This window comes from Montipora capricornis, chromosome 7 (genome assembly GCF_036669925.1).
Source record: "Montipora capricornis isolate CH-2021 chromosome 7, ASM3666992v2, whole genome shotgun sequence".
In the NCBI taxonomy this organism is placed as follows: domain Eukaryota; kingdom Metazoa; phylum Cnidaria; class Anthozoa; order Scleractinia; family Acroporidae; genus Montipora; species Montipora capricornis.
Window position 1 is genome coordinate 18,809,515 of NC_090889.1, and position 25,000 is coordinate 18,834,514.

Below are 25,000 nucleotides of genomic sequence, written 5' to 3' on the forward strand. Positions count from 1 at the left end.
CAAGCCATTGAGTACCACGAAAAACATCTTAGCATTGCTAAAGAAGTAGGGGATAAGGCTGGGGAGGGGTCAGCCTATGGAAATCTGGGAGTTGCCTATTGCAATCTAAGTAATTTTAAACAAGCCATTGAGTACTGTGAAAAACATCTTAGGATTGTTAAAGACGTAGGGGATAGGGCCGGAGAGGGAAAAACCTATGGAAATCTGGGAAATGCCAATTGCAATCTAGGTAATTTTAAACAAGCCATGGACTACCACGAAAAACATCTCGGTATTGCTAAAGAGGTAGGGGATAGGGCTGTGAAGGGATCAGCGTATGGAAATCTGGGAAATGCCTATCTTAGTCTAGGTAATTTTAAACAAGCCATGGAGTACTACGAAAAACAGCTTAGTATTGCTAAACAAGTAGGAAATAGGACTGGGGAGGGATCAGCTTATGGAAATCTGGGAACTGCCTATGGCAATCTAGGTAATTTTAAACAAGCCATTGAGTACCACGAAAAATATCTCAGTATTGCTAAAGAGGTAGGGAATAGGGCTAAGGAGGGATCAGCGTATGGAAATCTGGGAAATGCCTATCGCAATCTAGGTAAATTTAAACAAGCCATTGAGTACCACGAAAAATGTCTTAGTATTGCTAAAGAAGTAGGGGATAGGGCTGGGGAGGGAGCAGCCATTGGAAGTCTGGGAAATGCCTATTGCGAGCTAGGCATCTTTAAACAAGCCATTGCGTACTACGAAAAACATCTTAGCATTGCTAAAGAAGTAGGGGATAGGGATGGGAAGGGATCAGCTTATGGAAATCTGGGAGTTGCCCATCTTTGTTTAGGTAATTTTAGGAAAGGCAAAAAGTACTGTGAAAAACATCTTAGCATTGCTAAAAACGTAGGGAATAGAACTGGGGAGGGATCAGCGTATGGAAATCTGGGAAATGCCTATCTTAGTCTAGGTAATTTTAAACAAGCCATTGAGTACTACGAAAAAGATCTTAGTATTGCTAAAGAATTAGGGAATAGGTATGGCGTGGGATCGGCCAATGGAAATCTCGGAGTTGCCTATGCCAGACTAGGTAACTTTAAGCAAGCCATTGAGTACTATGAAAAACATCTTAGTATTGCTAAAGAAATAGGGGATAGGGGTGGGGAGGGATCAGCCTATGGAAATCTGGGAAATGCCTATCGCAATCTAGGTAAATTTAAACAAGCCATGGAATACTACGAAAAACACCTTAGTATTGCTAAACAAGTAGGGGATAGGGCTAAGGAAGGATCAGCCTATGGACATCTGGGAATTGCCTATCTTAGTCTAGGTAATTTTAAACAAGCCATTGAATACTACGACAAACATCTTAGTATTGCTAAAGAAGTAGGGGATAGGGCTGGGGAGGGATCAGCATATGGAAATCTGGGAGGTGGCTATCTCAAACTAGGTAATTTTAAACAAGCCATAGTGTACTACGAAAAACATCTTAGTATTGCTGACGAAGTAGGGGACAGGGCTGGGGAGGGATCCGCTTATGGAAATTTGGGAGTTGCCTATGGCAATCTGGGTAATTTTAAACAGGCCATTGAGTATTACGAAAAACATTTTGGCATTGCTAAAGAAGTAGGGGATAGGTCTGGTGTGGGATCAGCCTACGGAAATCTGGGAAATGCCTATCTTAGTCTAGGTAATTTTAATCAAGCCATAGAGTACTGCAAAAAAGATCTTAGTATTGCTAAAGAAGTAGCGAATAGGGCTAAGGAGGGATCAGCCCATGGAAAACTGGGAAATGCCTATCGTAATCTGGGTAATTTTAAACAAGCCATGGAGTGCTACGAAAAACGTCTTAGTATTGCAAAAGAAGTAGGGGATAGGGCTGGGGAGGGATCAGCCTATGGAAATCTGGGAGTTGCCTATTGCAATCTAGGTAATTTTAAACAAGCCATTGAGTACTGTGAAAAACATATTAGCATTGCTAAAGAAGTAGGGGATAGGGCTGGGGAAGGAAAAGCCTATGGAAATCTGGGAGTTGCCTATCTTAGCCTAGGTAATTTTAAACAAGGCATTCCGTACTACGAAAAACATCTTAGCATTGCTAAAGAAGTAGGGGATAGGGCTGGGGAAGGATCAGCCTATGGAAATCTGGGAAATGCCTATCTTAGTCTAGGTAATTTTAAACAAGCCGTGGAGTACTACGAAAAACATCTTAGTATTGCTAAAGAAGTAGGGGATAGGGCTGGGGAGGGATCAGCCTATGGAAATCTGGGAAATGCCTATCACAATCTAGGTAATTTTAAACAAGCCGTGGAGTACTACGAAAAACATCTTAGTATTGCTAAAGAAGTAGGGGATAGGGCTGGGGAGGGATCAGCCTATGGAAATCTGGGAATTGCCTATCTTAGTCTAGGTAATTTTAAACAAGCCATGGAGTACTACGAAAAGCATCTTAGTATTGCTAAAGAAGTAGGAGATAGGGCTGGCGAGGGATCAGCCTATGGAAATCTGGGAAATGCCTATTTTAGTCTAGGTAATTTTAAGCAAGGCATTGAGTACCATGAAAAACGTCTTGGTATTGCAAAGGAAGTAGGGGATAGGGCTGGGGAGGGATCAGCCTATGGAAATCTGGGAAGTGGCTATTGCAATCAAAGTAATTTTAAACAAGCCATGGAGTACTACAAAAAACATCTTAGTATTGCTAAAGATATAGGGGATAGGGCTGGGGAGGGATCAGCCTATGGAAATCTGGGAAGTGGCTATTGCAATCAAAGTAATTTTAAACAAGCCATGGAGTACTACAAAAAACATCTTAGTATTGCTAAAAAAGTAGGAGATAGGGCTGGGGAGGGATTAGGCTATGGAAATCTGGGAGGTGCCTATCATAATCTAGGTAATTTTAAACAAGCCATAGAGTACCACAAAAAACGCCTTAGTATTGCTATAGAAATAGGGGATAGGGCTGAGGAGGGATCAGCCTATGGAAATCTAGGAGTTGCTTATTGCGAACTAGGTAAATTTAAACAAGCCATGGAATACTACGAAAAACACCTTAGTATTGCTAAACAAGTAGGGGATAGGGCTAAGGAAGGATCAGCCTATGGACATCTGGGAATTGCCTATCTTAGTCTAGGTAATATTCAGCAAGCCATGGAGTACCACGAAAAACATCTTAGTATTGCTAAAGAAGTAGGGAATAAGGTTGGTGAGGCATCAGCTTGTGGAAATCTGGGAAATGTCTATTTTAAACTGGGTCATTTTAAGAAATCCATGGAGTACCATAAACACAGCCTTAGTATTTGCCGGGAAACTGGAGACTGTCAAAGAGAGGGAATCGCGTGGTATTCGCTAGGTTATGATTATGAATGGTCGGGTTCCTTGAGTAATGCCCTTAGTTGTTATCGTTTAAGTATAAAACATTTTGATCAAACAAGGCAGATTCTGAAGTCAGAAGATGAATGGAAAATAAGTTTCCGTGATTCTCATCGAGTGTCATACACCGCTCTGTGGAGGATGCTTTTGAAGAATGGAGAGATTGAAGAAGCTTTGTATGCTGCTGAGAAAGGGCGAGCACAGGCTTTAATGGACATTTTGAAAGAACAATACGGCATTGACTCTCAGTCATTTTCTGCACTTGGGCCGGAAAAAACTCTTTCAGCTACGTTAGAGCTTTTACCTTCACAAGCAGTTTTTGTGGCACTTGACAAGAACAAGATCACGTTTTGGGTTCTAAGAAAAGACAGCAAGATCAGCTTTCGACAAAACAAAGTCGCGAATGGAAGTGCTGACTTGTTGATGGAAACTATTTTGAAAGGGATCGGCGCAAGGGATGGTGTCAGATGCGAGAATCGTTCTTTGGATCCACTACACAGTGACCTGTCTTGCAGCAGAAAACCTATCAGTGAGAAAACAGTTTTACCAACTTCATCTACCGTTAACTCTTTACAACCGTTGTATGATGTCTTACTCGGGCCAATTGCAGACTTGCTCCAGGGAGATGAGTTAATCGTTGTTCCCGATGGACCATTTTGCTTGGCTCCATATTCTGCATTGAGTGAATCTATCAGGATCCGCACCGTTCCCTCGTTGTCCTCCTTCAATGTGATCGCTGGCGCACCTGAAGACTTCCACAGTAAGACTGGAGCACTGCTTGTAGGTGATCCGTGGTTGAAGGAAGTTACTAACAAGAAAGGGGAGCCCATTTTGAAACAGCTTCCGTTCGCAAAACAAGAAGTAGAAATGATTGCAGAACTTCTGCAGACAACACCGCTGACTGGAAAGAGTGCTACTAAAGCTGAGGTGCTGAAAAGTATGAAATCTGTTGCTTTAGTTCACATTGCAGGCCATGGATGCCAAAAAACGGGAGAAATTACTTTAGCCCCAAATACCGAACGGAAATCGCCAATTCCCAAAGAGGAAGACTATATGTTGAAAATGTCGGATGTTCAGACAATTTCTCTTCGAGCAAGACTAGTTGTGCTGAGCTGTTCTTACAGTGGCCGAGGTCAAGTGAAGTCTGAGGGAGTGGTGGGAATTGCAAGGGCTTTCCTGTGTGCTGGAGCTCGGTCTGTTTTGGTGTCACTCTGGGCAATTGATGACGAGGCAACGTTGCTGTTTATGAGGCGCTTCTACCAGGAGCTGCTCGATGGAAAAAGCGCAAGTGCAGCTCTTCAACAAGCAATGAAATCTCTCCGAGAGTCAAAGCAGTATTGCGCTATAAAGCACTGGGCGCCATTTGTGCTGGTTGGCGATGATGTCATGTTGGAATTTCCAAAAAAATGGTATGTTAAGTTCGAGTTTAACTCAGAAAACAAGAGTACTATCAAAATGGAAAACTGACAATAAAAACTAAATAGGCCTACGATGGCATGATAACGAGATGCTAGCTTCGTAGAGTAAACAATTCAAAGTTTCCTATAACACGCTTTTGTCACAAACGTAATTTCTATATGCATATCACTTATGCACAGAAGCATAACTGACACATTTCACATTGGTGGACAAACTATTTTCGTTCAGTCTTTTCTGGCTTTTTGTTAACTGGTGAAGATGGTTCATTTATCACCTAACAATGTATCTTTTGCTTCTCCCATAGATCTCTGAACGTCATCTTTTGTAAGGAATTCTAAGACAGCATCGTCCTGCATGTAGCCATTCTGATCGCGGCATTGCATGTGCTCGAAAGAACTAGCTATATTTAGAGTTGTTTTTAATTTTTTCCTTCTTCCAGAATCGATGTCCAAGATGCAACAAGACTACCTGGCAGAGCCTGACGCCTAATTGATTGCCGAACTTTTTAAAAAAATGCAGAACGGGTTAACAATCATGGTTATGCCAGTAGAACAAACTCCAAAGGTTTAGTAGAAGTTTACTGCGTTAACTAAACCAACAGACTGAAATTATTGTAAGTAAAATATAATTATGACAGAAAGCTCAGAGCTCTAGTTAAGTACTAGTGTTACACATTATTTCGATACTACGTTTCTTCATAAGGCAGTGTTGCTCCAATGGCGATCAAAATCATAGTGCTATAGTTGAGTTGCTAAAAATCATATTTAATTTATTTCTTTGAAACTGTTTTTGTGAAGTAGTGTAAGCCAGTTTCGAAAGAAAAGATAAACAACACTTCTGCTGATGACCCTTAACATAAGGCGTTTGCCATGATAAAGAAAAGAGACACATTTGCAACATTCAACAAAATAGAAAAGAAAGGCCGGATGAATTTTTTTTCCTATTCCTCTTCTGCATAACAAATGAATGAAACCATCAGCAATAAAGAAGACGTTTTTCTTTTCTTAATAAATTTCTTTCTTTATAGGGCTTACTCCCTCGAGTTATCAGTGGTATTTTTTAGCAAAGTGAAAGAATGCGTTTGCATTCCGCCGAAAGTAGTTCCATTCCTGGAATAATCGTTGGGATACCAACAAATCTGCAGCAAAGTTAGAAAAAAAAAATATCTGGAGCAGATTCATCATAGCCACCTTCACAACTGGAAAATTATATTTTTGCAGAGATTTTTATCTTAGCCTGCTAACCACTCTTCAGCAATAATATACAAGGGAGTAGTATACAAAGTGGGGGTTCTACGGCTGGTGGAGTTGTGGAGCCGTGAAGCTCCACAACCCTACCCCTAATCCCCAACCCTAACCCTAACCCTAACCCTTTACCCAAACGTTTTTAAAAAAATATTTTTTCAAGTTTTTACCTCTTCTTACATGATGTTACTGCTGTCGAGTAGTCAACGCTATTGTTTTCTAACGAGACGTGATTTGAATATTTAATAACTTTAACGGGACCGATACACTTGATTACACACATACTAAGAGTTCATATTATCTTCTATGAGAATTTTTACCACAATTGCTCGTAATCTCGCAATCTGATTGGCTAAGTATTTTCTATGAGAATATTTAATAACCTAGACAGGATCGTCACAATTGATTGCACATATACAAACTGATATATTTAAAATATATTGAACAATCCGGGAGAACTGACCACAACAGTTTATTGTGCTGACAGTTTGTTCTTTAATGATATACATAACGACAATAGTTTGTTGTGCTGGCCTCAGTTGTTCAAACGATGTATAGCGCTATCCGCCGGATAAACCACTATCCACTGGATCACTCAAATGGTTTTGTTCGTGTTTATCCGCTGGATAGTGATTTATAAGCTGGATAGCGCAATCCAGCGTTTGAACAACTGGCCCCTGACAGCTTGTTCTTTATTAATGACATACGTGAAAAAAATACTCAGTTCTGATTGGCTGAAAAAAATAGTGCAGTTCTCGTGTAACTGACACTGGTGTAAAAGCAAAAAACGAGTGTAACACGGGTGCTAATTATAATTCTTTCTAAGTTTACAATTGAATGACTTTTGAACCTTGTAAAGGTTTGAATTTGACAAACGTTGTCATCTGTTTCAACCAATCAGCTGAATGAGCTTCATCGAAAATTAAAGCGCGCGCTGTCAAAACTTCACTTTTCCTGATTTTCTTTCTCCCTATTATTTACGGATATTATTAATAAGTAAACCCAAAATTTCAGGAGTTATAGCCCTTTTCACGGTTAGTTTTTCTCATTTGCATTACAATGTAATCTAATGTAAATGCGAGGCAATTTCGGGTTAAAACTACAAAATAGCCCGAAATTGTCTCACATACATACTAGATAATGTAATGCCAATGAGAAAACCTAACCGTGAAAAGGGCTATTTGGCATAAACAAGCATTTGTCATTTTTCGCCCTACGGGCTTGAGAAATTTTTTTTTGTCCGAAAAATTTACTCGTGCTTTGTAGGGAGCTTTAGCACGTGACGTTTTGAGACACGGATGGCGGACGGCAACCAGAAGAGGACATTTCGCATGCCAGGACAGTAGTGTCTCCCATATTTTTAAACTAGTCATCTCTAACGGAGAAAAGATACTTAGCAAGATATCTGGTTGTGTGAAAACAAGTTAAAACGGAAAAGCGCTCTCTTCCGGTTGACGTCCGCATCTCAAAAACGTCGCGTGCCTAAGCTCCCCATTTATACCAAATTGCACTTGAGATCACGTGATAACCTATACAAATTGCCGGGCTCTTAACTTCACATAGATCGTTTCTTTAGGCGACAAGAGCAGCGCTGCCCTTTGCTCCAGCTTCTCCACGGTCTCTGGTGCACGTTCAAACTTGAATCGTTGCGTGATTTTCATTATCGCGATCTTGATCTTCAACAATGCCAACCGCATACCAACGAACTGCCGGGCACCCGCACCAAATGGAAGAAATGCAAATGAGTCCCGCTTCTCTTTAGCCTCCGGGGAAAAATTTTCAGGATGGAAATCCAAGGGATTGTCTCATAAGTCCGGGTCCCGGTGCAGAACGTACACAGGAATGTTGATGCCACAACCCTTGGGAATCCGTATGCCCTTGTAGATGGCATCTTTGGAGCATTCCCGGATAAGAAGAAGCGCTGGGCCGCAGAGGCGTAGCACCTCAGAGATTACTTGATCCATGTACCCATCCTTTTGTACCAGCTCATACAGGGGCTCATCCCTGTGAGTATTGATCAATTCGTCGATTTCTCGAATAAGACGATCTTGAACCTCGGGGTATTTTGCCAGAAAATATACAATGCTTGTCAGGGTATTGCCTGAAAAAGGAGAAAGTTTAAAGTGGAAAAAGTTAGTAAAATATTTTTAATGTCAGTTTAAAGACTTCCGTGTCACGAAATTTAGCCAAATTCGGCGCCTGAAAAATGGCGAACAAATCAAGCGAAACGTAAAAATAAGTACTTAAAACAATGAAGGAAGGTTTAAATAAAACAGCAAATACAAAAGGAAGCAGAGATGTGCAAAGCCGAAGAAGATTAAAATGGATTGCAAATGGGGTTTTGGGAAACTGTTCAACCCAACCCGGCGGTTGTCAACGTTTACCTCTGTTATTTGTACTTTGCATTATGTATTCTCGAGGGACATTATGTTTTTGGTCACAAAGCTTTTACTAGTGTTGTTCAAAAGCAATGCCTGGGCTAACGTGCTACCCTAAAAATTCAGATGTCTTCAACGGGATTCGAACCCAGGACCTCTGCGGTGCCGGTTTAATTCTCTCCCAACTGAACTATGAATGCATGAATCGACTCAGTTGAGAGCAGGTCAATTTGTTAGGCTCTTGTGTTCCCGTGAAGGACTCGATGAATGAACGAAAGAAATGTGCGTATTTCAAGTGAGGGTTATATTAGACGAATGAGAGAAGCGACCTTTGCACTTAGCTGGACAATTTAAGCAATACCTTTCATCCGTTCATGGAGTCCTTCACGGAAACAAATGAACCCAACAAATTGACTGGCTCCCAACTAAGTGGCTTCGTAGTTCAGTTGGTAGAGCATTGCACCAGTATCGCAGAGTTCATTGGCTCGAATCTTGTTGAAACCACCTGAATTTTTCAAGTGTGAATAAGGGACAATTGCTTAAATAGCCCTTTTCACGGTTAATTTTTCTCATTGACATTACAATGTAATGTAACGAGGATGCGAGGCAATTTTGTGTTACAACTACAAAATAGCCCGAAATTACCTCACATACATGCTAGATTATATTGTAATGGAAATGAAAAAAACTAACCGTGAAAAGGGCTATTGCCCAGATACTTGAGAGAATCATGCACTTCTCTCATTCATCTATAGGTGATTTGCAACCAATCTCAAGAGACACAGATAACAATGATGTAACTTACAATTTCTGGTGGACGAACATAAGCAGCAAATGAGAGATCCCTTGTTTTCGTCCACCAACATGGTGGTGATGACGTCACATGAAAACCACCAATAACCCGCACTTCAAATTTTATACAGTTCTTTCAATATTGACACTGCTGCTAGGTCGTCACGTGGTTCGCAAAACAACACTGATGGCCTCTGAGATTGCAATCCTGGACAGACGCCGTGGCTACGTCAACGACAACGCCACACGGCAAAAATATTATTGGTTAAAATAAAATACTGGCCTCCCCGGGAAGCAAAAGTGTTTTTGTTCAGAAACATTTTGCTTCCTCAGCAAATGTTTCCTCGTTTGCCCGCCAAGGAAACATTTCGGGAAACAATGCTTCCGCAACAGTGTTTTTTCGTTTGCGGGCGCCTTAAGGTTTTCATCATACAGCGATGAGCCAGTCATTCGCTAATTTACTTTAAAACCGTTCGTACCGATCCAGTTCCAGGATATTGTAGTTCGCCCGCATTACACAACGTGAACAATATGACCGAAATAATCGCGAAATACTTGGTTATGTCTTGGAGTGACGTATTCGTTGACGTTGCCGTTGTCCTTGTGTAATTGAGAAGCTTAAGAACGGGCCGTTTTGAGACGCGGACGGCAACCGAAAGTGAGCTGTTTTCCCTTTAAGCAATAGACGACGTTTTCCGTGTTACCATAGCCTCATCTAAACTCGAGGGGGAGTTGGGATAATTCGAGACAGTTAGCGCAAACCCGAGACGCAGTCGAGGGTATGCATAACTATCGAGAATTCTCCTAACTCCCCCGAGATTGATACACGCTCATATTTCCTACCAGCCAATCAAAACGCGCGTCTGACAGCACATATAACTAATCAAAATTCGTTTGATATCACAGCCGTGTTTCAATACTCTCATCTAAACACAGCTATTGACCAATGAGAGTACGCGTACTATCGTAATTATTTTATAATTTAACTTGTCTTCACACAACCACATTGTCAAGTGTCTTTTCTCCATTAGAGATGATAAGTATAAAAATCTGGGAGACACCACTGTCCTGGCACGCAAAATGTTCTCTTCCGGTTGCAGCCCGCGTCTCAAAAACGCGCGTGCTTAGATCTAGGACGGCAACCTCAGCCCAGTAGTGTAGCAGCTCTCGTAAGCTGCTATTGTTTGGTATTGTAATCAGCTTATATTGTTTTTAAGTCTAAGTCATTGTTTCAATTGTTTAGTCTTTTGTTAGGCGCTAGGGTAGCGAGTCAATCCCGTTATGAGTTACGAGAGCTGCTACATGACTCCCTCAGCCAGGGGCTGGTTGCTCGAAGCCTGGATAGCGCTAACCATTGGTTAGGAGGTATCAAAAGCTATAGGTTTCCATGGTATTTAACGCTGGTTAGCGCTAACCATCCTTCGAGCCACCCGGGCCAGGGCGCCACCAAATTATAAACATTAATAAGAAAAACAATGGCTCTGCACGTGTGCTTTAAAATTTGTACATTTCTTTCCCATTCTTTGCCAATCTGCAACGTGCATTGACCAAATCCCAAGGAAGACGCGAGCGCGCAAGGGCAAATCTTTGATTTTTTTCTTAGTCTCAACACTGTTCCTCCCAATTCATTTCCCGGATAGTTTGTGAAAGTTAAACAAACTGAAATTATCACGAGAAATTTTAAGAAACATAAACTGGCAATATTAAATGACGTTTACGCGGCCGTCGCCATATTAGATCTTAAGGTCCTTATTGAACTTCCTAACAGCACACAGCGTCCTCTACAAGGATTAATTGTCAACAAAATAAGACCAAAGCACAACACCATGAACTCCGTCTTCTACCCTTAGGGGGACCGTCATGTGGGTTTTGTAACATCCAACAGGGAGAAAATATAGGATTGCGAGAGGTGGCCTAGGTTTATACTCCCTATAAGAGAATTCTGGAAAATCTAATCACCTTCAGAGTGAATTATAAGGGAGCGTTTTCTTTTTTAAATTGTTTGTCCGGCCTGGGTTCGAAACTTACGAACTCCCCCCGCCCCCTCCCCCGCTGAGAAACAGGAAATAATACAAAAATGTAACAAAGATGATAACGTTTAGCTTGGAATAAAGAACGTCAAATATTTGATGGAGTTACGTTTTTTTACAATCAGCATAAAACAACGATCAAAGTTGGATTTGGTATTGAACTTCCCACTTTCATTTACCTGTGGTTTCAAATCCAGCCACCAAAAACACAATAGATTGGGCCATAATTTCATCATCACTCAGTTTGCTAACGCCGTCCACGTGCCCCTCGTGTGCTTTTAGCATCAACTGCACGAGGTCTTTTGTGCCGGGAAATCCCTGCTTTTGCCTTTTCTCCAGAATGTCCTTTGCTACCGCACACAAGTAGTCTACGTTTTGAAAAACGTCAATGTACCTACAAAGAGTAGAAATACGAGGAAACGCGTTTACAATGATCTTTAAGATGGGCAGACACGAGGGGTCATGTTGCAAGGACATGTTGCAGCGACGTGTTGCAGCGACAAAAAAATTGTGTAGTGCACACTGAGGCGACATGCACCTTATTTCAAAATGGCCGCCATTTAAATATTCTTTTGTTTTTATTCAAATAAGCCCAGGATGCCTCGTTCTTAAGCTTCAAATTGAAAAGAATATTTTAGCTTGAACGAGGCAACAAGGGCCAATTTGTATCCGCATAAATCAGCGGTCATTTTGGGATAAGGTGTATGTAGCAGGGGCAAAATCACAACATGTGCATACACATTAACGAGTTGTGGGTACGTGTTTCAGGGATATTTTGCAGCGACATGTCCCCTCGTGTGAACTGATTAAACTGATGCTTTTGTAATTGTGCAACACCAACCCGCGACGTGTCCCATGAAGTTCACTTTGGGGCACGTCTCGGGGACTCTTCATATTTTGTATTTTCGCAAATCACATAATACAGTTCATTTGGGGGGGGGGGGGGGGGGTGGTTATTTGTATTAAAACAATGGATATCCAGTTCACTGAAGCATGGTACTGTCCAAAGAGTCAACAACTTGTATTGTTTTTAGAGTGGTTTAATTTTGATTGCACGAAACTGGTTGCTGAGTTGTCGCTCTGGTAATAGACCAATGGACCTCTTTAGCTTGTACATTTTGTTTTCCCATTTCAGACCACGTGATGTTACTCTAGGGAACAGTTTCTTTCAAATGTCGTCTTATGCACGTGCACATGTATGCATAACTTATGAAAAAAAAAAAGGAAACATTCCCTTGGGAACATCAAGTGGTCTGAAATGGGAAAACAAAACGTACAAGCTAAAGATGTCCATTAGGCTAACTCAATGTTGTACCCAATTCAAATCCTTTGGGAATAAAACTTTTTGATCCAAGTATTTCCACATCATTCAAATGTGAATACTACATTATCATGCAAATGCCACACAAAAAGGACCTTAACCCCGAGAGATTTGAAGTGGGTGCAACATTGAGTTTAATCGAATTGGTCTATATATGTAGCAGAACACTGCAATTTCCATTTTCGGGTATCGAACTAATTCAGCATTTACATCAACTTGTTAGTTGAAATCCATCCAAAAAGCTATTATAATAACAAGCAGGTTTTTTCTTCACAATGTTATCCTCTTTTTGGACAGACTCTCCAAAATGATACCCTGCAATACCGCTAATTCGCACAACTCCCTGTGAAGAAAGGGACTAAATTTGTTTTCAGTGAGTAGCGAAGAAATCCCTTGAAAAGATGGTGTGTGGCATTGGAACAGCAAGTTTGTTCACGGAGTCCCTCAATGAATAATTAGTAAGGTCAGATCGATTGGTAAATACATCGCTTAAATACTCGTTTGTAAGACCATTTAACGCCTTAAAGATCATAATGGCTTTCTGCATTTGTCGCTGTGTACGCAACTTAAAGTTTCTCAACGCAAGAATATAGTACTGAGCAAGAAACGGCAGAAAAATGATATTTAGTAAAACGTTGATTTTATTCTGATCAACAATAAGCGTTAATTAGATTTTTGTCTCTGGTCAAAGCAATCTTCTAATGGCAAATAGGGTGCTTCGTTTTCGACATTCGATTTGTGAGTGCATCCTGTTCAAGTTTGGATTCGGCGTCGTTTTCGACTTAGGGTGCTTACTTCGTTTTCGACCGTTTGGGTTCTCCGTACTATGTTTTTCGTTTTCGAGTGCTTCGTTTTCGATACTTACCCTGCCCTAAAGCTCTAAGAGCAGAATAATCAAGCATGCTGGTTTAGTTAGATGTGCATGTTTATCGGCAGTAAGGCTCATATCTAAATCTAAATCGCCGGGTATTCTTAAAGCCGGAGACTTTTTTCTTTTATCTTTACCGGGCGTAATTTCATTTTCCGTCTATTTGTAATAATGCTGGAGTCAAAACAACACGATATCACAGAGCTAATAATAGAACTATTTCCGCTATATATTCAAAACTGCAACGGAACAAATCACTTTCTGTGCCTTCGCCAAGTAAACACGCTTCTTCCAAACTGCACTCTTCTCGTCCTGCTGTAATATCTGTATTGTTTTAAGGCAGTCTTTTAGAATATTTTTAAAAGGTAAGTTAAGTCCTCCATAGGTTATTAAACGGTTTAGGAACAATCAATTCTATACGAACATCGTTACATTGCAACAATGCATTTATGGTCAGATTGTTACTCGAGATCAGGTTGGGTGAAAATATGTTCTTCTGTTTGCTAAGCTTATCAAAAAAGTCGTGTCACCATATCTTAGAACTCGATTTAAAGATTAAAACTCTTAAGTTTTGCATAGCTGACACCATTACAGCTTGTTTTAGTTTTAAGACGAAATCCGATAGAAAATCGAACAATGTCAGTTTATAGTAGACAAATATCTGGTACCAGAATAAAGTTAAGTCCTTTTTACATTTTCTTTAAGCTGAAGATATAAATAATTGCCTGAAGTAAAACAATTTCCCATGGGACCGAGACTCGGAAATTGAATTTCAAAGTTCAGAGAAATTGTGCAAAAACGGGTAAAATTTCATCATCAGTTTCATTTCACCAGTACTTTCAAGTGTTTCTTAAGAAGTTCAACAGTTGTTTTTGACGTTTGGTGTTGCTAGAAATGATTATTTTTGAGAAGATATTTAAAACAGTCTTACAGAACCTTGCAATACGATGTATATAATCTTGGTACTAGGGTTTTGTCCATTTGTTACTCGAACTTCTGGTGGATTCCGTCTTAATTCATGCTATATATGTATTCACACTGTGACAAAGTAACGGAAACCAACTTTATGTTTCTAGTACGTTGAGGCAAAGAAAGTAGTTTATCAGGCACAGATCATTCCCAGAAAAAAGGTGTGATTCCCTTCCTTAATCGCGTTTCTCTTTTTTCATTTTTTTTATCAGACCGCAGATTTCGTTGCTTGGTCAAGCTGTAATTGACTCAGGAATCGCCGAAAAAGGTGAGTAATTTTAAACTTGAAATACTATAATACTTCAAGAGTATTGAGATTGACTACAGTTCGCCAACGGCTGCGATTAGAATTCAGGACGAATAAACAACGTCCTTATAGCAAGAACAACCTCAACGCCTGCTTGAATTGAACAAAAGTTTCAGGCGTGCAACATTTAATTGTATCAATGGTGAAGTAAGTTATCGATCGATATCAACTTAGATAAGTCCTGCTTCAAGGATGGTAAAGGATAGTTTTTATAATTAAGGCCGACAATTAATTTACTTTTGAGTTTTCCTATCTGGCAATTTTGCCTCACCAGTCAAGTGTTATGTTCCAAAGGCAGGGAGCTCCTAACTCATCATCGTTTTTGATTGATGAGTTTTTCCCGATTTTGATAGGTCTTAGAGGAGTCCAATAAGCCATCTAATTGAGGTTTAGATTCAAAAACTCGATTTTTTCATATGTATAATAATAGTTGTTCTTGTCACAACCGTTTTGCTAGAATTACATGAAATATGTCTTTCATATTTAGTTTCTAACGCGCTATACAAGCGACTCAATTATCTCAGACTTTCTTGATTTTAAAGGCCCACCTTGAACCGATAGGCATTACGAGCTGTAGAACATTTTTCATATATGAAAATACAGCCAAAGCCGGCTGAAGATCATCCAATCAGATCACTTCGCAATGCGAATTTCCATAACAAAAACAAACGGTCGAAAAACCTGTCGGTTGAAGGTGGTCCTTTAACTTATTCGAAAACTCTACCGATACATGGCTGTTTAATTGTCGCTATTCTTTTCTCGTGACAGTTCACAGTCCCGCCTTATCAACACCTCTCGTGTATTTGGTAGCAAAATCTTTCTTTCCGCTGTCTTCAACTACCTTAAGTCCTCTGTTGCCATCTATGACTATCCACTAAGGGACGATTTAAGGGACAAATACCATTGTAACATGAATAAGCTTAGTCCATATCGTGCCTGCGTCAGTATCGTATTCGGAATGTTCAGATATTCAGTTTTGAAAGCGATTTTCGGTGAGTTTTGGAGGGAAGTTTGCAGTCTGTAACAGACCTCAATGCCCCCTACCCCCTTCCCGTCAGAAAGACTTAGAACATAAAGTACTATGCTCTTACCCCAACGCAATGCAATTCCTTTCTACCTGTGATGAACTTAACGATCACTGCACTGTTTGTAACATTAAATCTCCAATAGCTCATTAATAACTTATCTAGCTTGCTCAATGAACCACTGATCCTTCGTGCATTTATAACCTATTTTGAATACCCCGTCAATTATGATCCAATAATATGAATAGGACATTAATGAAGATTCCTCTCCCTTAGGCTTTTCCTTGTTAAAGTTGTCATTGTGCTGGGTTTTAGTAATAAGTGAACTTTAGACCTCTCTCATTAGATAAAACGCGTTTTGTCGTATAGCAATTGGTGCGTCAAATGAAAAAGAAAGGGCCCTGAATGCATAACGATTCAAGAAGCAATATTTCAGAAGGAATATTTGAAGCTCTTGTTCTTTCCCAAGCGCTAGTTCACTATTGTGCCAGCATTTCAGCTCACTTAGTTTTTTTGGCAACGCCATTTTGAATTTTGCAACTGCTGAACTCGATAGGAATTATTTGAGATTATTTGTTTAAAGATTAACCAAGTAAATCAGAATTGTTTTGCTCAGTGGTTGACTTGTTCAAACAAGGGGTCAGTATAAAGGGAGGACTGCGGACTGCGGACTGCGGACTGCGGACTGCGGACTGCGGACTGCGGACTGCGGATCCTTCTGTAAACAGCACTCGACCAAGAGAAGAACTATTATAGCCGATGTCCTGATTTACACGTACACACTACCGACTTCATCTTTAGCCTCTTACACAGACTTTAAAACTAAAGATTGCGTGACGAGCCAAAGCACTCTTCGTGAGTCTTGAATCCATCCGGTCATCCTGGCTTGAACTACGACAACAACAGGTACTATGCGGAGGTAGTGTGGCCCAGTGGTTAGGGCGCTTGCCTTGAGATCCGGAGATCCCGGGTTCAAGACTCGCTCTGACCACTCGTTGAATTTGATCCTGGTAGTCCCTGGTTCAACTTCCCAGGCACACTTGTAAATAGCCAACTGGTTTGCCTCCAGCCAGTTGGGATTCTTAACAGTTGTTGTTGTTCTGTTCTGTAGTTTCGTTGTGTTTCAATGGCCCTGAAAAGCCCCTATGGGGAGTGGTGGTCAATTAAGTATGTATTGTAACAGTCAGAGGACTTTAATATAAAAGATGGAAATATACGAATAGATGACGTTTATGCCTAAAATGTTTCAGTTCTTCCCCATATCAATTTTTCCACTCCCTCTAGTGTTGCACTTGATTTGCGTCAATTGTTGATTTCAGTTCTCAGTGTCCCTAATTAGTGCAGTCCTCAGTCCGCAGTCCGATTTTTAAACTGACCGATAAATATTGGTCTGTTTTAATTGCATCCCAGAAAAGGGAATTTTCCCTCTGTCACTATTCAGTACTCTGTAGTTCCATAAATACGCCCGTCTAGAGTCAACCTTACTCAACCAATGTAAGTGGCCGTTACTAAACAGTTCCTGTTTCGAACCCCCTGTTCGGCTTATCCTTCAGTAAAAGGCTGAATGTGTTCGCAAAAAATTATTGATTATTACATCCACTCATACCTTAAATCTTGAAGCTGTTTAAGCCAAAGCCAATTTCGTTATTGATAGAAACTAAAGCGGAAGTAATTTATGTTGCTTAAATTAATCGTTTCCCTCAAATAAGCTAATGGCAAATTCGTCCCTGTTAGATTTTACAGGTAAAACTTCCAGTCAAGTCTTTAAAAAGCTTGTTGCTTGTAGAAACATCTTACCACATCTTAAAATTAGGCTTCAGAAATAAGAAAAAAAACCAATGTGAATGGTGTCGAAAGGCACACCTCGATGTTAGCTGTAACCCGGTTTCCGGTGCCCCAGTGTGTTTTAACCCTCTTTACTTGGATGCGGTAATACTGCAGGTCATCCCTCACTCAATCTTGAAAGCGAAGCTTGGCTAAACCTCGACAATGATACCAACTGTTATGTTCTAAACATATAGATGAAATTAGTACGTGGATATCTACAGCTACAGGTGCCCGTAAACGTAGAAGACCATCCATCTTAGGAGAAGGCACTGCCCTCCAAATCTATCAAGCGATCATCTTACCACACTTTGATTATTGCAGCTCCGTTTGGGGCCATTGCAACTGAACTTCAAGTGATAAACTCCCCAAGCTTCAAAATAGAGCTGCCAGGGCGATTACCAGCTTCAATTACGATACAAAGTGCCAGTTTCTTTTTAGATCTGGATAATTGGAATAATCTAATATTGCACGCCGGAAAAAGACCAAAGCCATACTGATGTTTAAATAATCAAAGGCCTCTCCACAGCTAGTGTACCTCCAGAATTTATTTCATACCCGCAGTACACAGTATAACTTAAGAGACTCTGAGGCTAAACTCGAGTTGCCTATGCCAGGCACAAATCATTGGCACGTGCTTTTTGTTATAGCGGAGCACTGTTATGGTTACGGAAATCAGATTCCCCAGGATATTTCAATTGGCAAACTGACCAACTTTATAGGACCTGTCCGTCGGGCTCCCACACGACAATCTTGTAAAACAGTCAAGTTGTAATATAACTTCTCACTATAACATATACTGAAGATTTTACCGTGTATGAATAAAGTATGTAATATGTATATGTATAGGAGATCGTATGAAGGCGAGTGCATTTCGTGATTTATGGGCACGAATGAAAGTTGAAAATTCTCCGGCTTGAACTAATGCAAATGTCAACAAGTTTTTCTTGCGTACTTTTTCAAGTTTTGCACTGATTTCTGAAGGACTTGACGGAGAACAAAGATGAATACTTGAAATAATAAGATATGAAGGCAGAGACAGATGTTTGCGTATTTCTCACCAAATTTATTCCTCCTGTTTTAAGTTCGTTTCATTTTCAACAAGACAAAGCATTTTAATACGAAAAAAATTATTCGATTGTTTGTGCAAATTTTTCAAACATCATTGTTTAGTTTGTTTAGCTCACTTCTCCGTGCTTGCCATGAAATATAACTGTTTGTTGTGTATATTGATAGCACCTAGAGCTATCATAAGTTCTGTTTTATCGTTAATCTATCATTTTTCTTTGAGCTTTGCGATCGGGGCGCTTTTTTCAGTAATTTCATTTGTGACAGTGCAACGTATAGCAGATAGAAAGACTTTTTGCAAACCAGTTTGCCTTGTTCATTTTCAGACAAAAAGTGGAAAAAAATAAATAGGCCCGCCTGCGGCCTCGGGCCGTACTCAAGACCTCAGGCACAGTTTTTCCCGGTGAATAACATTTATTTATTTATCACATACTCGATAACATCACTCCATCGCTTTCTTGCCATAGCAACTTCCGTATTCCACTCTGAAACCTCTTTTGCACTCTAACCTATTTATGTATTCGTCATTACCATAAAAACCCCATATTCTATATTCTGTCGAGTAAATAATAAGTACGTACCTATGTATAAAGTGTAGGACCCAGATGCTATCTCTCGGAGGACCATCACTTTGGATCACCGGGTTTCTTGCAATCGGCATACAAAACTAAAAAATATATATATGTAAAATAATATGACCCTTCGAAAACTCGATAATATAATTTTTTTTTTTTACAGTTATGTGCGTAGTTACCTTGCCTTTAAATGAAAGTGAGGTTGGAGTTGACCTTGTCATGATACAGACCTGACTGCTTTTCTTATGTTAATGATTTTCTCATGCTAATAACTTAAAGTTGAAAGCAGCAAGGTTTCTATCAAAACATGGTCAATTCTAGCCTCACTTTCATTGATAGGCCAGGTAACTATAATTATACTAAGCACACTTTTAATTTCAAAACAAAAAGCCTCTGTGCCACACTGAAATTTTGCATGGCTAAGGGCCGTAAGCTGTCAGTTTCGGCTTAAAACATTAATGGGGAGAATAAGCAAAGGTAAATTGGCAAGGACAAAAGTTTTAAAACCCCCGTAGAAAAATTCTACAGTGGTTTGAAAACTTTAAAAAAATCGCAGTGAGTGGTTAGATGGGGCAATGAACAGCAATGGACAATTTTCAGTACTATAGATTTCACCGTTACGAGAGAATGACTTGGTAACACCAAATACATAATTTTCCATAATCTTTTATTACTTTATAAAGCAGATTAAACATCAAGCGTATTTGCCTTTCTTTCCTTTCAGCTTCATCCTTGATTTGACATTGGACCATCCCATCGAAAAAGTTTTAATTGTCATTTAGTTATTGAAGAATGGTAGATGGAAAGTTAGAAACTGTAGAGCTTGCAATTGCCATAAGTGTAAAAGACAGGGATCGTGAAGGAAGGGCTCGTTTTCATCTCGGCGGTGCTTACCTCAACATACCTAATTATCAACAGGCCATAAAAGATTAATCAAAGCATTACATATTTTCATAGAAATAGCCTCCAGGGCTGAGGAGGGATCAACTTATCAAAATCTGAGAATACCCTTTTTTAGTCTGGGTAATTTCAAACAAGCCATTGAGTACTACAAAAAACATCTTAGTAATGCTAAACAAGAGGGAGATAAGCCTTGTGAGGGATCAGGCTATAAAAATCTGGGAAATGCCTAACTTCGTCTAGGCACTTTTAAACAAGCCATGGACTACTACGAAAAATATCTTAGTATTGCTAAAGAAGTACGGGATAGGGCTAGAGAGGGATCAGCCTATAGAAATCTGGAAAATTATTATTTTCGTCTAGGTAATTTTAAACAAGCCATGGAGTACTACAAAAAACATCTTAGTATTGCTAAAAAAGTAGGAGATAGGGCTGGGGAGGGATTAGGCTATGGAAATCTGGGAAATGTCTATGCTTGTATAGGTAATTTTAAACAAGCCATTGTGTACCACGAAAATTGTCTTAGTATTGCTAAAGAAATAGGGGATAGGGGTGGGGAGGGATCAGCCTATGGAAATCTGGGAAATGCCTATCGCAATCTAGGTAAATTTAAACAAGCCATTGAGTACAACAAAACTCATCTTAGCATTGCTAAGGAAATAGGGGATAGGGCCGGGGAGGGATCAGCCTATGGAAATCTGGGAAGTGCTTATTTTGGTCTAAGTAATTTTAAAAGAGCCATTGAGTACTACGAAAAAAGTCTTAGTATTGCTAAAGAAATAGGGGATAGGGCTGGGGAGGGATCAGCCTATGGAAGTCTGGGAAATGCCTATAATTGTCTAGGTAACTTTAAACAATCCATTGAGTACTACGAAAAAAGTCTTAGTATTGTGAAAGAAATAGGGGATATGGCTAGGGAGGGATCAGCCTATGGAAATCAGGGAAATGCCTATGTTTGTCTAGGTAACTTTAAACGAGCCATTGAGTACTACGAAAAAAGTCTTAGTATTGCTAAAGAAATAGGGAATAGGGCTGGGGAGGGATCAGCCTATGGAAATCAGAGGGTTGCCTATCACTCTCAAGGCTATTTCAAACAAGCCATTGAGTACTACGAAAAACATCTTACTATTGCTAAAGAAGTAGGAGATAGGGCTGGGGAGGAATCAGCCTATGAAAATCTGGGAAATGCCTATCGCAATTTAGGTAATTTTAAACAAGCCATTGAGTACAGCAAAACTCATCTTAGCATTGCTAATGAAATAGGGAATAGGGCAGGGGAGGGATCAGCCTATGGAAATCTGGGAAATGCCTATGTTAGTCTAGGTAGTTTTAAACAAGCCATAGACTTTTACGAGAAACATCTTAGTATTGCTACAGAAGTAGGGGATAGGGCTGGGGAGGGATTAGCCTATGGAAATCTGGGAGATGCCTATCGCAATCTAGGTAATTTTAAACAAGCAATGGGGTACTACGAAAAGCATCTTAGTATTGCTAAAGAAGTAGGGGATAGGGCTGGTGAGGGAAAAGCTTATGGAAATCTGGGAAATGCCTATCGCAATATAGGTAATTATAAACAAGCCATTGAGTACTTTGAAAAACATCTTAGTATTGCTAAAAAAGTAGGAGATAGGGCTGGGGAGGGATTAGGCTATGGAAATCTGGGAAATGTCTATGCTTGTATAGGTAATTTTAAACAAGCCATTGTGTACCACGAAAATTGTCTTAGTATTGCTAAAGAAATAGGGAATAGGGCTGCGGAGGAATCAGCCTATGGAAATCTGGGAGTTGCCTATCGCAATCAAGATAATTTCAAACAAGCCATTGAGTACTACGAGAAACATCTTAGCATTGCTACAGAAGTAGGGGATAGGGCTGTGGAGGGATTAGCCTATGGAAATCTGGGAAATGCCTATCGCAATCTAGGTAATTTTAAACAAGCAATGGGGTACTACGAAAAGCATCTTAGTATTGTTAGAGAAGTTGGGGATAGGGCTGGTGAGGGAAAAGCTTATGGAAATCTGGGAAATGCCTATCGCAATATAGCTAATTTTAAACAAGCCATGGAGTACTACAAAAAACATCTTAGTATTGCTAAAAAAGTAGGAGATAGGGCTGGGGAGGGATTAGGCTATGGAAATCTGGGAAATGTCTATGCTTGTATAGGTAATTTTAAACAAGCCATTGTGTACCACGAAATTTGTCTTAGTATTGCTAAAGAAATAGGGGATAGGGCTGGGGAGGGATCAGTCTATGGAAACCTGGGAGTTGCCTATTGCAATCTAGGTAATTATAAACAAGCCATTGAGTACAACAAAACTCATCTTAGCATTGCTATGGAAATAGGGGATAGGGCCGGGGAGGGATCAGCCTATGGAAATCTGGGGAGTGCTTATTTTGGTCTAGGTAATTTTAAAAGAGCCATTGAGTACTACGAAAAATGTCTTAGTATTGCTAAAGAAATAGGGGATAGGGCTGGGGAGGGATCAGCCTATGGAAGTCTGGGAAATGCCTATAATTGTCTAGGCAATTTTAAACAATCCATTGAGTACTACGAAAAAAGTCTTAGTATTGTGAAAGAAATAGGGGATAAGGCTGGGGAGGGAACAACCTTTGGAAATCTGGGAAATGCCCATCTTAGTCTAGGTAATTTTAAACAAGCCATTAAGTACTACAAAAAAAATCTTAGTATTGCAAAAGAAATAGGGGATAGGGCTGGGGAGGGATCAGCCTATGGAAATCTAGGAAATGCCTATGGCAATCTAGGTAATCGTAAACAAGCCATTGAGTACTACGAAAAACATCTTAGTATTGCTAAAGAAGTAGAAGATAGGGCTGGGGAGGGATCAGCCTATGGAAATCTAGGAAATGACTATCGCAATCTAGGTAATTTTAAAGAAGCCATTGAGTACAGCAAAACTCATCTTAGCATTGCTAATGAAATAGGGAATAGGGCTGGGGAGGGATCAGCCTATGGAAATCTGGGAATGCCTATGTTAGTCTAGGTAGTTTTAAACAAGCCATAGACTTTTACGAGAAACATCTTAGTATTGCTACAGAAGTAGGGGATAGGGCTGGGGAGGGATTAGCCTATGGAAATCTGGGAGATGCCTATCGCAAACTAGGTAATTTTAAACAAGCCATTGAGTACTTTGAAAACATCTTAGTATTGCTACAGAAGTAGGGAATAGGGCTGGGGAGGGATTAGCCTATGGAAATCTGGGAAATGCCTATCGCAATCTAGGTAATTTTAAACAAGCCATTGAGTACTTTGAAAAACATCCTAGTATTGCCAAAGAAGTAGGGGATAGGGCTGGTGAGGGAAAAGCTTATGGAAATCTGGGAAATGCCTATCGCAATATAGGTAATTTTAAACAAGCCATTGAGTACTACGAAAAACTTCTCAGCATTGCTACAGAAGTAGGGGATAGGGCTGAGGAGGGATTAGCCTATGGAAATCTGGGAGATGGCTATCGTAGTCTAGGTGATTTTAAACAAGCCATTGGGTACTACGAAAAAAATCTTAGTGTTGTTAAGGAAGTAGGGTATAGGGCTGGGGAGGGATCAGCCTACGGAAATCTGGGAGCTGTCTATCGTTGTATAGGTAAATTTAAACAAGCCATTGATTACTTTGAAAAATGTCTTAGTATTGCTCAAGAAGTAGGGGATAGGGCTGGGGAGGGATCAGCTTGTACAAATCTGGGAAATGACTATCTTAAAATGGGTCATTTTAAGGAATCCATGGAGTATTATGAACATAGCCTTACTATTTTCAAGGAAATCGGAGACTGTCCAGGAGAGGGAATCGCGTGGTCTTCCCTCGGTTGCGATCATGAATTGTCGGGTTCCTTGAGTAATGCACTTAGTTGTTATCGTTTAAGCATAAACCATTTTGATGAAACAAGGCATAGTCTAAAATCAGAAGATGAATGGAAAATAAGTTTTCGTGATTCTTTTCGCGTGTCATACACTGCTCTGTGGAGGACACTTTTGAAGAATGGAGAGATTGAAGAAGCTTTAATTGCTGCTGAGAAAAGTCGAGCACAGGCCTTGATGGATATTTTGAAAGAACAATACGGAATTCACTCTCAGCCAATTTTTGCACTCGCTCCGAAGCAAACTATTTCAGATGCATTACAGCTTTTACCTTCACAAGCCGTTTTTGTGGCACTTGACGAGAACAAGATCACGTTTTGGGTGCTAAGAAAAGACAGCAAGATCAGCTTTCGACAAAACGAAATCGCGAATGGAAGTGCTGATTTGTTGATGGAAACTATTTTGAAAGGGATCAGCAAAGGGGATGGTGTCAGATGCGAGAATCGTTCTTTGGATCCATTACGCAGTGACCTGTCTTGCAACAAAAAACCTATTAGTGAGGAAACAGTTCTACCATCTTCATCGTCCGTTAACTCTTTACAACCGTTGTATGATGTCTTACTCGGGCCAATTGCAGACTTGCTCCAGGGAGATGAGTTAATCGTTGTTCCCGATGGACCATTTTGCTTGGCTCCATATTCTGCATTGAGTGAATCTATCAGGATCCGCACCGTTCCCTCGTTGACCGCTTTTAATGTGATCGTTGGTGCACCTGAAGACTTCCACAGTAAGACTGGAGCACTGCTTGTAGGTGATCCATGGTTGAAGGAAATTACTAACAACAGAGGGCAGCCCATTTTAAAACAGCTTGAGTTCGCAAAAAAGAAGTAGAGATGATTGGAGAACGTCTGCAGACAACACCGGTGACGGGAAAAAGTGCCACGAAAGCGGAGGTGATAAAAAGATTGAAGTCAGTTGCTTTAGTTCACATTGCAGCACATGGATGTGAAAAAACTGGAGAGATTGCTTTAGCCCCAAATATCGAACGGAAATCCTTAATTCCCAAAGAAGAGGATTATATATTGAAAATGTCCGATGTTCAGGCAATTTCTCTTCGAG

The 25,000-nt window shown here is 40.2% G+C and overlaps 2 protein-coding genes, 1 long non-coding RNA gene and 2 pseudogenes across 3 annotated transcripts in view; 4 read left to right on the forward strand and 1 right to left on the reverse strand.

Moving 5' to 3' along the window:
* The window catches only part of LOC138056365 (tetratricopeptide repeat protein 28-like), a 15,919-nt gene extending 8,981 nt beyond the window's left edge, over positions 1–6,938 (forward strand). The window contains exons 3-5 of the mRNA XM_068902146.1: positions 1–2,611; positions 2,852–4,757; positions 5,207–6,938. The exon at positions 1–2,611 is cut by the window's left edge and continues 326 nt beyond it. Coding sequence (XP_068758247.1) covers positions 1–2,611; positions 2,852–4,757; position 5,207 — 4,518 coding nt within the window. The 3' untranslated portion in view covers positions 5,208–6,938. The remainder of the gene's footprint in view (positions 2,612–2,851; positions 4,758–5,206) is intronic.
* A 602-nt stretch (positions 6,939–7,540) lies between these two features.
* LOC138055742 (cytochrome P450 3A24 pseudogene) lies at positions 7,541–11,688 on the reverse strand (annotated as a pseudogene).
* A 1,982-nt stretch (positions 11,689–13,670) lies between these two features.
* LOC138056366 (uncharacterized) lies at positions 13,671–20,557 on the forward strand. The gene is made up of 3 exons (XR_011133429.1): positions 13,671–13,765; positions 14,582–14,637; positions 19,893–20,557. It is a non-coding gene; the product is annotated as an uncharacterized lncRNA (long non-coding RNA).
* Positions 20,558–20,559: 2 nt separating this feature from the next.
* The window catches only part of LOC138055743 (tetratricopeptide repeat protein 28-like), a 6,298-nt pseudogene continuing 1,857 nt past the window's right edge, over positions 20,560–25,000 (forward strand).
* LOC138057569 (G-protein-signaling modulator 2-like) lies at positions 22,654–23,918 on the forward strand (the record flags this gene model as incomplete). Its single annotated transcript, XM_068903542.1, has 4 exons — positions 22,654–23,060; positions 23,114–23,190; positions 23,310–23,811; positions 23,843–23,918. Coding segments are annotated over 4 exons (1,062 nt in total), but the record flags the coding sequence as incomplete, so codon positions are not given.